Below are 15,972 nucleotides of genomic sequence, written 5' to 3' on the forward strand. Positions count from 1 at the left end.
TGCACTACTGCTGACCGCTGCCCTATACTGCAGCAGTCCTTCATTGGTATAGGGACTGACGTACAGTCTGCTAATCACTAACACACAACCTGCTTGGTCCACAAAAGTTTTTATAAGGACTGGTAACTTGGTATAGGGTGCTACGGTACATAGGCCTGAGTGCAGTACAGTCTGCTGTTCTGTAAGGACCGCTATCGGTCCACAATACATAGGGTTGACGTGCACTACTGCTGACCGCTGCCCTATACTGCAGCAGTCCTTCATTGGTATAGGGACTGACGTACAGTCTGCTAATCACTAACACACAACCTGCTTGGTCCACAAAAGTTTTTATAAGGACTGGTAACTTGGTATAGGGTGCTACGGTACATAGGCCTGAGTGCAGTACAGTCTGCTGTTCTGTAAGGACCGCTATCGGTCCACAATACATAGGGTTGACGTGCACTACTGCTGACCGCTGCCCTATACTGCAGCAGTCCTTCATTGGTATAGGGACTGACGTACAGTCTGCTAATCACTAACACACAACCTGCTTGGTCCACAAAAGTTCTTATAAGGACTGGTAACTTGGTATAGGGTGCTACGGTACATAGGCCTGAGTGCGTTACAGTCTGCTGTTCTGTAAGGACCGCTATCGGTCCACAATACATAGGGTTGCCGTGCACTACTGCTGACCGCTGCCCTATACTGCAGCAGTCCTTCAGCGGTATAGGGACTGACGCACAGTCTGCTAAACACTAACACACAACCTGCTTGGTCCACAAAAGTTCTTATAAGGACTGGTAACTTGGTATAGGGTGCTACGGTACATAGGCCTGAGTGCGTTACAGTCTGCTGTTCTGTAAGGACCGCTATCGGTCCACAATACATAGGGTTGCCGTGCACTACTGCTGACCGCTGCCCTATACTGCAGCAGTCCTTCATTGGTATAGGGACTGACGTACAGTCTGCTAATCACTAACACACAACCTGCTTGGTCCACAAAAGTTCTTATAAGGACTGGTAACTTGGTATAGGGTGCTACGGTACATAGGCCTGAGTGCAGTACAGTCTGCTGTTCTGTAAGGACCGCTATCGGTCCACAATACATAGGGTTGACGTGCACTACTGCTGACCGCTGCCCTATACTGCAGCAGTCCTTCAGCGGTATAGGGACTAAGAGTTTTGTCACAGGGTGATTTAAAAAATGACAGGCAGAGGAAGAGGCAGGCCCTTCCGCAGGGGTGGTAGGGGTAGGGCAGGAGCAACAGCCTTGAGCCAAAGTGGGAAGTTGCAGAAGGTGCGTTCAATTACTTTAAAGGACGCACCAGACTTGGTTGAGTGGCTCACTCAGCCTTATTCTTCTGCACCCTCCTCATCCTCTCGATCTGCACCCTCTTCTTCACTCTCTGCTATGTGCACCCCCAAAGACACTACCACCAACAACACCACCACCACCACATACCTTCCGCTTGAGTGCAAATGGGGGCCTTCATGCTCCAGTGTTTTAATAGGGACCCCCGTATAAAAAGCATGAGGGTCAAGGACCAGTACTGGGTGGCAACGTACTTAGATCCCCGGTACAAACACAAAATGGCGGAAATGTTACCGCCGTCGCAGAGGGCTGTCAGAATGCAGCACTTCCAGGCCTTGCTTCGAGAAATGCTGCATTCTGCTTTTGCGTGCGCTGGCAGAGGAGCAATTCCCACTCCCAGAGAAGGATTTGCGGGTACCAATCCAACAGCGCCTGCAAGAAGAGGCCGGTTTGAAGATGTGTTGGTGACTTCGGATATGAGGTCATTCTTTCAGCCGACCCATCGACAGGTGTCATCCGGATCCAGCATCAGGGAACGCCTAGACCGTCAGGTGTCCGACTACATTGGGTTAACGGCCGATGTGGACGCTCTGAGGAGTGATGAACCCCTAGACTACTGGGTGGGCAGGCTTGACCTCTGGCCAGAGCTTGCCCAATTTGCAATCGAACTGTTGGCTTGCCCCTCATCCAGTGTCCTGTCCGAAAGGACGTTCAGCGCAGCAGGGGGGATTGTGACCGATAAGCGTACTCGCCTAGCTCACGACAGTGTTAACTACCTCACATTTCTAAAAATGAATGAGGCATGGATCTCGGAGGAATTCAACACATGTGATCAGTAGACCATGTATATGTCTATAAACAATTTTTGGAATCAAGCACACAGACCTTCTTAATTCATTTGGCTCACTTCCCTGACCCAAAAAAGCACACCGTACTATATGCCCCTACCCTCCTCTTTGAAGAGGTTGAGCGGTGTCATATTTCTACTGGGGCTGCTTATTATGAGGGGTTCCCACCATCCCTGTGCTGTGCTGACTTCCTCCTGGGTGTTCTTATTATGAGGGGCTCCCACCATCCCTGTGCTGTGCTGACTTCCTCCTGGGGGTTCTTATTATGAGGGGCTCCCACCATCCCTGTGCTGTGCTGACTTCCTCCTGGGGGTTCTTATTATGAGGGGATCACACCATCCCTGTGCTGTGCTGACTTCCTCCTGGGGCTGCTTACGGTGCTGCTGTCAGCGCTGTATGTCACGGAGCTGCTGTCAGCGCTGTATGTCACGGAGCTGCTGTCAGCGCTGTATGTCACGGAGCTGCTGTCAGCGCTGTATGTCACGGAGCTGCTGTCAGCGCTGTATGTCACGGAGCTGCTGTCAGCGCTGTATGTCACGGAGCTGCTGTCAGCGCTGTATGTCACGGTGCTGCTGTCAGCGCTGTATGTCACGGAGCTGCTGTCAGCGCTGTATGTCACGGAGCTGCTGTCAGTGCTGTATGTCACGGAGCTGCTGTCAGCGCTGTATGTCACGGAGCTGCTGTCAGCGCTGTATGTCACGGAGCTGCTGTCAGCGCTGTATGTCACGGTGCTGCTGTCAGCGCTGTATGTCACGGAGCTGCTGTCAGCGCTGTATGTCACGGAGCTGCTGTCAGTGCTGTATGTCACGGAGCTGCTGTCAGCGCTGTATGTCACGGAGCTGCTGTCAGCGCTGTATGTCACGGAGCTGCTGTCAGCGCTGTATGTCACGGTGCTGCTGTCAGCGCTGTATGTCACGGAGCTGCTGTCAGCGCTGTATGTCACGGAGCTGCTGTCAGCGCTGTATGTCACGGAGCTGCTGTCAGCGCTGTATGTCACGGAGCTGCTGTCAGCGCTGTATGTCACGGAGCTGCTGTCAGCGCTGTATGTCACGGTGCTGATGTCAGTGCTCTGTATTACGGTGCTGCTGTCAGTGCTCTGTATCTCCTGCACCCTCTTGTTTGCCTACCCTGGTCCCTGACCTTCCCTCTCCTCCATTGCCTTCATTAGCTCCATAGTCCTGAATTGTCAGAACAATTTCCCAAATAAAAAAAAAATGCTTGTAGTTATCGATCCCAAATTCACCTCATACATGTATTATGCTATTGTCCAGGTGGTGGGACTGCGTGCTACCCCCTAATAATTACCCCGTGGCCGCAAATTCGACCTAAAGGTTTGCGAAATTCGCCTCCCATTGAAGTCAATGGAGCCCGCGGCGAACGGTCGTTTTCGCGAACGTTTGTGCCCGTTCGCGTTTCGCGTTCGCGAAACGTCCCGTCGGAAGTTCGTCCATCACTAGTCCTGTTTACCATTAATATTGAAAGCGAAAGTAAAGGAAAAAACACAAATTTTGGGTTGTTCCCCAGTAAAGTATTTGATGGGAAATTTTTCAATGGACACACTAATTCTGGTGATCTGGTCCCCGAGGAATTTCCTTAATTTGCAGCGATTTCCTCTCACTTCCTATGGTTTGGCTATAGGACAGGAAGTGATGGTAAATCTCTGCAATGGGACATAGATGGTGAAAAAAAATCTGACATAAAGCTTCCTATCTCTGGTAAGATGGGCATGCATGTGGTGAGGAACATCGTCTTTACCTGGATCGCTTAAGGAATATTGGCACATTATAAGTTCACAGTTCATTCATCACAGAATTGGGTGTTCATCTTTAACCCTCCCTTAAAGGTTTTTTTTTTGGATTTATGTATGGACACATTTTTCATTTGAAAGACATCATCCTTTTTTTTATTTACAGGGTGTTTGTTTTTATTAGTTATTTACACGTTAATGTTTTTTATGAAATACTCTACATAAAATTATTGTTGTGTGGTTATAAGCATTGCAAGAGTTCTAGAGTTTGGCATGGGATTAGCGCACCTATTTTTAATTGTCTATTAAAGTCTTGTGTTCGGACGAATTTGGTTGCAGCTTTCTTTAAATTGTGAGTCACTTCGCATCAATTGTTTTGTTCACTCACATTGAGAGGTGGAGGGATAAATGCAGGAATCTTTATTTATTATAATCTTCCCTTGCTTTATCAAAAAAAAAAAGTTTTGCCTATAGTTCTACTTTAAAAAAGATATACAAGTATGGAAGATAATATCCAGATGTGACATTTAGAAACAAAAAAACCCTTTATTGTAATGTAGTACAAGAGAATCTTCTACCCATGTGTTGGGTGTACTGAGCAGTTGCTGCCATAATAACTGGGCAGATTGGTTGTCAATTGATGCACTGGCTTCATCACCTGTGGAGGAGCAAAAAAGGTCAAAGATAAAAGATGGTAATCTGAATTGGCTACTGGGATCTTACAGTAATCTCTACCAATAACAAATAAGTCCAGTTACAAAAATGATAAATTCGTTTTAAACTGGTGACAGCAGATTGAACCTCTGGCTTCTTCAGGCACCCACATAAGTTAAAATACTTATGCCAATCCAGCATGGATTTCTATGTTTATGTGTGAATGCTGAAAGCAGCGGACACCTGTGCTCACTGTTCTCAATGAAATTAGTGATTAGTGGGGTTGGACCTTTTTTTGGATAATTATTTACCCTGCTGGGGCTGACTGGCTGTATTCCCCTTTTCTTTCCACCATAGACATAAACATGTATTCTTAAATTGTCTAAAAGTACATGTTAGTCAAAAAAGAATTTAGAAAGAAAAAGATCTGTTGATGGTTGCTTGTGTCTGCATATATGCTTAGTATTCTTTGGGCAAAGCACTGATTCTTAGCTCCGTGACTTTGCCTCTGGTATCTTTATGGACAGGAAGGTGGGTGTTTGATGTAGAGGACTCCAATGCAGGAGAGGTGAGTATGGAAACAAGTGTTTACATTTACATATGGAAGTGTTAGGCTGCAATCACAGTTGCACTCCTGCAGTAACTTTTTCTAAAAGCAAGAGAAATTGTTTGGGAAGTATAAACAACTTTTAAGCTTCATGCATACTAGGAGCTAAAAAAAATTGGAAAAATGCTGGATAAAAAATGTTCAATAGTAATGTTTTTTTTTTTGCTGGCGGTTTTCCTTTTTTATGCTGTTTTGCCTTTGGTTAATATTGATGGAGACAAGGGCCTCATACCCACAGCCCTGGCTGGTGGTTGTGGGGTTTTGCAGGTGTGGAGCTTATCAGAAGCTGGAAGACCCCTTTAACAAGGGGGACCCCAGATCCCCCTCCCCATGTGAATGAGTATGGGGTACATAGTACCCCATCTTATTCACCAATAAAGTGGTAAAAAGTCAATTATTTAAAACAAAATTGTCCCCCGTTGTGGATACCATGTTGATTCCAATAAACACTGGCCGCTAAATAAATGAAGGGGCGGGGCTGCTCTGTGACATCACCAGTTATACCCAGGGCCGCTGATAGGGCAGTACAATCAGCCCTGATGTACTGGGCCCGCCCAGATCAGCTACACAGTGGGGCCCGAGCATCATAAACAATTCGTTACTGCATTTAAAAAAAAACATTTTCTAAACTCTTCCCTGCTTCCACTTGCTTACAGAGTGGGTAAATTGTTTTCCTGGGCCTCAGTTGGTCAATGCAGGGGCTCAGGAGGGGAGCACAACAGAGGGACTATTTCTTTATTTTCGGGGCGCATATACATCATGCCGCCCCACTATTTTATTAGTCCCGGCTGGCGGAGTGATATTGTCATTCTCCGTTCGGCTCCCGGCTGCAATCCTCCCCAGATGTGAAGAAGCTGAATGGCTGACAGGGAAGAGCAGGAGGAGATCCTGGCTGCACTGGACACAGTGAGTGGGAAATAGAGGAAAGAATACTCACTGTGTCCTATTATATATCTCACAGCAGGTTACAATCATCACACAGGCAGCACAGCAGGGTCTCTGTCATGGCTCTGTGTTACATTGCTTTTGGGTGCTGACTTTATTATGGTTGTACTGTTACAGTCTGTTATATGCAATACAGCCATAAGTTAACTTAGCCAGCACTCAACAGCCATGTGACATAAAGTCATGATACATTCATGTCATGATAGAGCCCCTGTTTACTGTGATACCTGTGTGATAATTGTAACCTGATGATAATAAGAAACATGCTACTTTAAAAACGAATTTGGAGGAGCAGTAAACGTGCAGCGGAGCTGCATTTTTACTGCCCCCCAAACCAATCCCCTTTAATTGCTTCCCATCGTTGCTGGATTGGAAGGTTGATGATATCTCGATATCATCAATGATATGCTCAATCATCACGATATGCTCTTGACCAAGCATATGATCAAACTGATCTTAGCTTGAGCAGATGCTTTGGAGGCCAGAGGATAGATATGGGGTCTAAAAGACCTCATATCTCCCTATAAAGAGGACCTGTTATGGCACTTGCTATCATAAGGAATGTTGTCCACCCCCTGTGAAAGCAAAAATGACAATAAAAAATGTAAAGATACAGTGTAAGATTTTTTTTATTTGTAATTAATAAAATAAAATTGAAAAGAAATGTAAACTGCCCCCTGCTCCTTCATGCTTACTAATTGCAAACATGTTTTGGCTTCACACGCATATGTAAACAGCAACAAACCTGCATTTCACTTCAAGTCGGGGTCAGGGGTGGGGGCAAGGGCGTGGTTGAAGGGGGCCCTGTCAGGTAGGCTGTACGGGGCCCCATGATTTCTAACAGCGGCCCTGGTTATACCCCACTCCCTTGTAACATCATTGACACAGCATGACCCAGTTGATGATGTCACAAGGGGTGGGGTCACCCAGAAAACCCCCCTCAAAAAAAGTATTTCCTGTTGCATCTTCATGACAGCATACACTTTGGGTTGTGACTCCGCCCCCACAACCTGATAGGACCACATAACTATAAATTGCAGAGAGGGCCGCTGCCCCAGTATTCTCTTATATTTTCTCACCTGTCAGGACCGAACGGATCAGCACCCCCTTACCGCTTTGCCCCAGCCAGGTTCTAGCCTCTCCTGGGTGGAAGTCCTTACCTGTACAGCCTCTAAACGAGCTAGATGGAAGGAGCCCCACTCTGGTGATCTCAGGGGTGTATCAGCGGCCTTAATATAAGTCTTAAACAGGCTTAGTTGTGTTGCAGCAGTCTCCGTCCTTTCCATTTTTCTTCACTGTTGTTCCTGGGCCTTGTTGTCCCTCTGTGAGACTTCCCGATGTGCGCTGAGCATCTCGCGCTTCCGCGCATGCGCAGTGCACAGTCTCAGGGCGTTCCCTGCACTTTGCCAGGTTTAAAAATGGCGCTGGGTATTTCGGGGCGCTACTGCGCATGCGCGAGCGAGATGCAGCCTCAGCGGCTATGGCGGCAGTTTTAAAAAGCCCTAGAGACTGATTTCTGCCTGATTCTGTGTATCTGGACTGCTCCTTTTGCTCTCACTGAGGTCTCTGGTGTACCCTTTCTTTAGGTAAGTGGCTGTCCTTTGGCTTGTCCTCATTCTGCCTTTCTTGCATGTCTTATTCTTATGTGTTATTCTGTCTTCCTAGGTATACCACTACTTCTTCCCTATGGAGACGCTGCCCCAGCAGATCACCATCAGCCCAATAAGTAAGGGGGAGGATTTACTTCGGTAAGTAGTGAAGATTGAAAAAGAGAGCAGGATTCCACTACTGCTGCCTAAATTGGTCAGCCCTATCAGGTCCTCAAGGTCGTCCAACTCAAGACGCAGAGAGACCTCGCACAGGAGAAGCGACTCTGACCACAGGTGAAGCCGCTCAAGTCGTGGAAGAAGTCGCTCAGGTCACAGGGGGAGTCGCAGAAGGAGATGATCCAAATCTTATTCAAGACACAGCCACTCCTACCACAGAAGATCCCCTGCGTGTAGACATCAGTCACCAGCGCATCACTCCCGTCCCACTGGGAAAGCTTGTTGGGCAAGCCAAACAGGTGTTTCAAAGAAGAGAAAAGAAAAAGAACCGGATGCCAGGGAATCCGCTGGAGTCTCAACTCCGCAAGTCCTAACTCCCGATACAGAATTTTCAACATAAAGTGGCTCACTCGCTCCTCCCAGTACATCAAGGGAGCAGGATTCCCCGCCTGACAACGAGGGGTTGGAAGCATCGGCTGGCTTTGATTTTTCGCTGATAGAGCCCTTTGTAAAGTCGGTCAAAGAGGCGATAAACTGGGAGGAACCCCAGGAGGTCCAGTAAAAGCGGAGAAAATATTTTCCGAATCTCAAGAAGGGCCCAGAGGCTTTTCCATTCATTGAAGAATTGAATGAACCAATCAAGGAGGAATGGAAAAGACTCAAGAAAAAATCCAGTCTAACTAACAGACTTGCCAAGTTGTACCCACTCAAGGAGCCTAAAGTGAACCCCTTGGTTTCTCCCCCAGTAGTAGACTCATCCTTGATGCGTCTAGCTAGGCACGTGATGCTTCCTATCGAGGACGCAGTAACATTCAGGGATGTGCTCGATAGGAAGATTGACAACGATCTCAAAAGGGCCTACCTATTGGCAGGAGGCACTTGCAGACCAGTTGTGGTGCTCGCAGCGGTAGGCAGAGCCATCTCCAGCTGGTCTGCAAACACCAAAAAGATTGTCTCCAAGGGCGCAGACCAGGAAAAGATAGCCAAAGCTCTGCAGGAACTGAGTCTTGTGGGGGACTTTGTGGCAGAGGCCTCTGTTGATGAAATTAAATCCGCATCAAGTGCCATGCTGGCTTCTGTAATGGCCAGAAGGGCAAAATGACTAAAGCCCTGGGTGGCAGACTCCGCCTCCAAGTCCAACTGGTGCCGAATCCCGTATTATGGGGAAAACCTCTTTGTGGCAAAGTTGGATTCAGCCATCTCGAAAGGGACCAGCGGAAAATCAGGGCTTATCCCCTCGGATAAAAGACCAAAGCAGCAGAGGTCGCCTCCTTTTAGGCGCAATCTCCCGCAAAGATACAGGGATGCAAAAGCCTACTGGCCTGGGAAGGAATATAGAAGGATCTTGAAGAACCCTCAGACGTCCTTCATAAAATTCCAGAAACCCAAGACCCCTGCTTCCAGTGACAAAAAAAGTCCTTTTAAATGTGAGTCCGTCCAGCCAGCGGTGGTGGGAGCCAGACTCTCAAAATTCAGGCTGGTCTGGGCAGAAATAATAAAAAGACCCATGGACGGTGGCCACCATCTGATTCGGGCACAAATGGTGGTTCAGAGGACGCCCCCCAAGGGATCAATTCTGCTTAACCAATCTTCAACCATCTCGAGAAATAAAGATGTTACTAATCAAGTACATCCAGGACCTTGTCAAAAATGGGCGATAGTGGAGGTTCCACTAACACAAAGAGGCGAGGGGTTTTACTCCCCGCTATTCCTGGTGAAGAAGAAATCAGAGGTCCGGTCTTGGACCTAAAAAACCTCAACTGATCAATTTGAGAAGGGTCATTCAAAATGGAAAGTCTGCAGTCGATCCTCCAAGCTATAAATCTGGGAGATTGGAAGCTTTCTATCGACCTTCAGGACGCCTACCTGCATATCCCTATTCACGCCGCATTCCAGAAATTTCTTCGCTTCTCAGTAAATCATCACCACTTCCAATTTCAAAGTCTCCTGTTCTGGATTTCTACTGCCCCCAGAACATTCACGAAGGTCCTATTACCAGTAATAGCTTCCTTGAGAGAGAGAGGACTAAGCCCTTGTACACACGGTCGGAGAATCTGTCGGAATGAGTCTTATCGGACCGTGTCGTCAGATAATCCGACTGTGTGTGGTATGCATCGGACTGATTCCGTCCGAATCTCCGTCCGACCCAATTTTCCAACATGTTGGAAATATTTCCCGACCAACTGGGCCGGACAGACCTAATCCGATCATGTGTAGAGCATTTTCATCGGACCAAGTGCCACGCATGCTCAGATCAAATTCCTACATCAAAGCTATTGGCTACTAGCCTGAATGTAGTCCCATCGTAACGAAATTATGTCATCACGTTCTGAAAGATCGGATTTTTCGCCAACTTGGCCCGACCGTGTGTATGCAACAGTTTCGGACACAATCCGTCGGACTAAATCCGACGGGCAAAATCCGACGGATTTGGTTGGCAAAATCTCCGACCGTGTGTACGTGGGCTAAGAGTCCACCACTACATGGACGACATCCTTCTCCTCTCACACAGCCAGGAATCCCTCATCCAACACCAGGAAATTCTAGTCTCCACGCTGCAGAGTTTAGGGTGGCTAATAAACTGGGAAAAAAGCAATACCCAGCCCACCCAAAGGATGGTTTTCCTTGGGGCCGGAACAACACTTGTTTCCACCAGAGGAAATCCCTCTCTTGATCCAGAGAGCAAGAAAATCAATCCTAACCACATCTTTACTGCCTCAGTCTCCTAGGCTCTCTGTCAGCGACCATCCCGATGGTCCAGTGGGCACAGTGGAACTCAAGACCCATGCAAACCTCCTTTCTGTGCCCGTGGGATGCCACGTCTATGTCCCAACTGATATCCATCTCGGAGGAGGTCAAGCAATCACTACGGTGGTGGACACGACCTTGCAACTTGAAGAGATGCAAACATATAGTCACCCAACTTCAAGAAATAGTGACTTCAGATGCCAGCCTGAAAGGGGTGGGGGCACACTATCAAGATTACGCGGCTCAAGGCCGCTGGCCATTCAGGGCAATGAAGGCAGCTTTTCAAGCCTTTCTGGCCTTCAGCCCTCACTTGAGGGGGAAGCAAGTCCTTCTGAGAATGGACAACAGAGTGGCTGTTGCCCACATCAACAGGCAGGGGGGCACCAGAAGCAGCTCCATGATGCAGGAGGTCTGTCCTGTGATGGAATGGGCACAGCTGAACCTGTTGGATTTGAGGGCAGCTTACGTCCCGGGTGTCCAGAACCTCCTGGCCGACTCACTAAGCAGGAGCTTCATTTCCAACAATGAGTGGTCTCTGAGTCCCCAGGCTTTCACCCTCATATCTCGGACCTGGGGACCACCGGATATAGACCTTGCAGCAACACCCGCAAACAAAAAGAGCCAGAGGTTCCTGTCAAGGATTCCCTTTACTTCAGCGGGGGGAACAGATTGCCTCCCCCGACTCCCCTCATAGCGAGGTTCCTTCTGAGGCTCAAGAGACCAGCGGTACTGGTAGTGGCTGTGATCCCTTTTGGCCGAGGAGGCCATGGTTCACTACCCTCCTACAGTTGAACATGGCAGACCCACTTCCTCTCCCGTTGTCGGCGGACCTGCTTTCTCAAGGTTAGCTACTTCACCCAAATCTGGAGAAGCTACATCTAATGGCCTGGAGGCTGAGAGGGCTAGATTTCTAGATCAGGGCTGCTCCTAGAGGGTGGAAGATACATTACTCCAGGCCAGAAGGAATAACACCTACAGCACCAACAGGAGGGTCTGGGAAAAATTTGTTACCTTCGCACAACAGCAAGGCTGAGACTCATATTCTCCATCAGTGTCACAGGTTCTGGAGTTTCTGCAGTCAGGCCTAGAGAAAGATCTTGGGTCTAGCACCTTGAAAGTCCAAGTGTCAGCCCTTTCCGCCTTGACCAGAGTCAAGTGGGCACATAATCCCTTTGCTATACAGTTTCAGAAGGCCTGTCTAAAACTAAGGCCCCCCCCCAGGAAACCTTCATTCCTGGTCTGGGATCTTTCAGTTGTCTTGGAAGCCTTATCTAAAGAGCCTTTCTTCCCACTTGAAAACATCTCCCTCTGGGATCTAACACTAAAAGTCTCATTCTTAAGTGCCATAACATTGGAAAAGAGGGTCTCAGAGATGCAAGCCTTGCTGGCTAAGAAGCCGTACCTGATCATTTACAGAATAGTCCTGAGGCCTTCAGATCGCTTTATCCCTAAAGTATCCTCCTCTTTCCACTTCAATCAGGAAATCAACCTCCCAGCACTTGTCACTGATCAGGGCGACCCTCATCTGCTAGATGTCAAGGGCAACATCTTGGAATACCTTTCAGCAACCAAACCTATCAGGAAAATGGAAAACCTTTTAATCATCCCGCACGGCTTTAAGAAAGGCCAGGCGGCATCCTCTCATACCATCGCTTCATGGCTGGTGAAGGCCATCAAAAAGGCTTACTGGCAGTGGCAACCTCATGGGCAGCCTACTGTAGAGTCTCGGCGGAAACCATTTGTAGAGCAGCCACCTGGTCTTCCAGAATCACCTTCATATCTCATTATAAGGTGGATTCCGCACGCCTATCAACAGTGAATTTTGGAAAAACTGTTATCCAAGCCAACTCTTACATTCCTTGTTAATAAACTTGTTTTGCATTCCCACCCAGTCTTCGAGTTATTCCCCAAAGTGTATGCGACAGGAAACTGGAAAATTGTATACTCACCTTTCCGTAATTTTCCTTTCCTGTCGCATTCTTCATGGCAGCATACAATCACCCACCCTTCTGAGGTGATGTGTATATATAGAATACTGGGGTGGTGGCCCTCTCTGCAACTTATAGTTACATGGTCCTATCGGGTTGTGGGGGCGGAGTCACAACCCAAAATGCACAATATTCTTGTTTTCTGATCCTAAACGCTAAAGCTTAAAAAATACCTGTAGACTAAAATAGTGTGCATGGACACATAAGATAACACTATTTGCTTCTAAAAGCAGAACACGAAATGCTAAGAAGCTACTACTAGTGTGCATGGAGCCTAAGGCCCCTTTCACGCGGGACGGATCAGTAATGATCCGCCCCGTGATGATCCGCTCGCTTAGCGGGGATCACTCCGTTGTCCCCGCTGAGGCGGCGGCGGACAGGGCGGTCTCCGCACACTGTGCAGGGACCGCCCTGTCAGCTCTCCGCTCTCCTCTATGGGGATCGGATGCGCACGGACCGTCTGTCCGTGTTCATTCGATCCGCTCTGCAGACGGATAGAAAAATAGGATTTTCCTCCGTCTGCAGAATCGGACAGTAGCGGAGGCGGACGAAATCGGGTGTCTGCGGATGTTCATCCGCAGACACCCGCTATCCCATAGGGATGAATGTATGCCCGTATTTCATCCGCAAACGGATGGATGAAATACGGACATATCGTCCGCATGTGTGAAAGGGGCCTTATGTGTCCCAGATCATTTTTTTGCATTTAGATATTCCTACTCTTAAGTGGGTTTAGCTGCATATAGACACCTAGCCATATCAAGTCCATTAGATCATTGTTTCATAGGATTACAAAAGGCAAGAAGTTCACTTGGGGAATAATTCTATAATGTATGAGGCACAATGTACAGTGAGGGGTTGGCATACAGTATATCAGTATTTGTCTGTTTCCTGTTACCTGTGCTCATACTGGTCCCACCCACAAAGAACTCATTCAGACCCTGGTCCCAAACAGTAAGATCTAGTCGTGACTTCTTCAGATCATCTTGATTCGTAATGTTATAAATGATGGAGTGATTCCACTCAGGACAGGTTTGTTTTCTTAGAACCGGGGTCCTTTTCTTTAATTCACGTTTGTTTGGCAGGATAAGACAGCTTACATATACATAAAAAGAAGAATATTAATAAAGATAAAAGTGGGTATATATAGTATTTTAGGCTAAATAGGCTGCTCTGTCAGATACAAAACATTTATAAAATCTGGCAGCTCACCTTTTTACAAATGGACTTAAAGTTCCATCTGGTCTTGATGGCAAATTCTTGGCATTTTTTATTATAAGATGAAGCTGGACCATTCCCAAATGTTTACCTTCTATACCTGCATGATGAAAACTGTTATAATAAGACATTCATAGATTAGATGGTGACTCAAACTTCAGGTCCCAAAATACTGTACATACCTTGTGATGAATGGTGCTCATACTGGAAAGTTGTGGGAACTGGGGGTATTTCTAATCTGATTCTCAGATGCAACTCTCCATGATATTGTACTGGGTGCTCTTCATGCTTCTGTGGCTAGACAAAAATATTGAAGTAGAATTCCAGTCAAACTACTCTTAAAAATGCTCCCCTCCCTCTCCTAACACCTGACGTAACTAACCTTTGTAATAAAAGATCTGTCTACTTACCTATCATGCTGCTCCAATCAAGTCACGCGATTGGCTCCTCTCTCTCAGCCAGTACTGGCTGCAGGGGAGAGGAGGGAAGACCAACAAGGGATGAGCCATAGTAAGCCTATGAGTGATGTCACCACTCAGGCATTACCAGCTGTTGTCGGGCACTTTCTCCATTCCCCTGCAGTCGCCACTGGCTAATACAGGGGAGATCACATGACTGGACCAGAGAGGCCTGTAAATACACAAAGTAAGTATACAGAGCTTACAGACCTTCTGCATGCAGTTTCCCCTCCGCCCCCCCCCCCCCCAATACATAGCTGAGAACTATCTCAATCCAGCAATGTGCACACTCTCAGGTCCTATGGACACATAGAGTAGGGCTCTGGGTGGAGCACACATGAATGCCCCCAAAGGCACACGGCTTGCTATGAGGGCACCTCCCAAGAAGAAGAGGATCAGGGCTGCTTTGTGCAAAATCTTTGCACAGAGCAGGCAAGTATAACAGGTTTTGTTATTTAAAAAAATAAAACATATGCCTTTAGTATTACTTTAAGTGATGATTTCCACCACTAGTTTATAATAATCTAATAGAATTGTCATACAGAAATAGCCTCCGATACCAGCCCTAAAGTGTATATAAAAGGAAAAATGTTATTTTCGTTTTAGATCCCCTGACAATTTTTTGGTGCTGCCTTGTTCCCACTTGAGAGAAACAGTTTTGTTGTGAGGGCAAGAGGAGAGGAAAAATCTGTTCTGATGATGACCATCTAAAGCCTAGTACACACAGGCCGAATGTCAGGCAACGTTCAATATAAACCAGCCAACATTTGGCCCGTGTGTATGGTAGCCGGACCATATGGTCGGCTTCTGTCGGACGAACATGCTAAAAAACCAGCAGCCGACCGACTCCTGATCAGCGCTCACAGCCAATGGCTGAGAGCATTGACCAGAGTGTTTAGATGGGGGCCACTCCCCCTGTCAGAACAAAATAGAATAGCAGGGGAGATCGCTGTATTAACTTCGGAATGTTAGTACAGCAGCTTCAACCAGAGCTGTCAATTTTTTTGAACGGAAAAAATAACTAGTGGTGTAGTGTACTAGGCTTACAGTAAGAGTGGACTTCCCTTGCTTTGGGGCAATTTCCTCAAATATTCTGTTGTGCTTCCAAAACAGGAAGTGAAGGGAAAACTTCCTAGCAGGACACAGAAAGGAAACAAAATCCATATAATGGTTTTAATCCTTCATTACACTATACAAAGAAAAAATGTTTTGTCTTGCCATACACTTTAATTACTCAAAGATTAGGTCCTAACCAGGATAATGATACTTTTAAATGAACCACTTAAGGAATGGGCCTCTTTTTTGAGATGTGTTTACTAGACATGTGCGATTAGTTTCGTACGAATCGAAAATTCGTACAAATCCGAAATATGAATTTTTATGCATGCAAATTCTGTTTGAAATACGAAATTTTATTTACGAATTTTGGATCCAATCTCATAATGAAAATTTGTAATTGTTACAAAAAGCTAACAAACCTAAAAGTTAAAACCCCAGGAAGTCAGCAGAGCACAGGGATGGTGGGAACCCCTCATAATAATAAATTCATCATAACGAAAATTCGTAATTGTTACGAAAAGTTAACAAACCTAAAAGTTAAAACCCCAGGAAGTCAGCACAGGGATGGTGGGAACCCCTCATAATGGGCACAGCGGGCGTATACTCAGACCTGGGAACTCAGCACAGGGATGGGGGGAAC

The 15,972-nt window shown here is 46.9% G+C and overlaps 1 protein-coding gene across 2 annotated transcripts in view; it reads right to left on the reverse strand.

Annotated features, from left to right (window-relative positions):
• Positions 1–4,415: 4,415 nt before the first annotated feature.
• The window catches only part of SYTL3 (synaptotagmin like 3), a 120,430-nt gene continuing 108,873 nt past the window's right edge, over positions 4,416–15,972 (reverse strand). For both annotated transcript variants that reach the window (XM_077486730.1, XM_077486731.1), the window contains exons 13-16: positions 13,998–14,112; positions 13,810–13,915; positions 13,496–13,692; positions 4,416–4,547 (exon numbers count right to left, since the gene is read on the reverse strand). In XM_077486730.1, the coding sequence (XP_077342856.1) occupies positions 4,417–4,547; positions 13,496–13,692; positions 13,810–13,915; positions 13,998–14,112 (549 nt within the window). In that variant the 3' untranslated portion in view covers position 4,416. The remainder of the gene's footprint in view (positions 4,548–13,495; positions 13,693–13,809; positions 13,916–13,997; positions 14,113–15,972) is intronic.

Source organism: Lithobates pipiens, unplaced genomic scaffold (assembly GCF_037356315.1).
Source record: "Lithobates pipiens isolate NorthernLeopardFrog02 unplaced genomic scaffold, aLitPip1_a1.2 Scaffold_18, whole genome shotgun sequence".
NCBI lineage: Eukaryota > Metazoa > Chordata > Amphibia > Anura > Ranidae > Lithobates > Lithobates pipiens.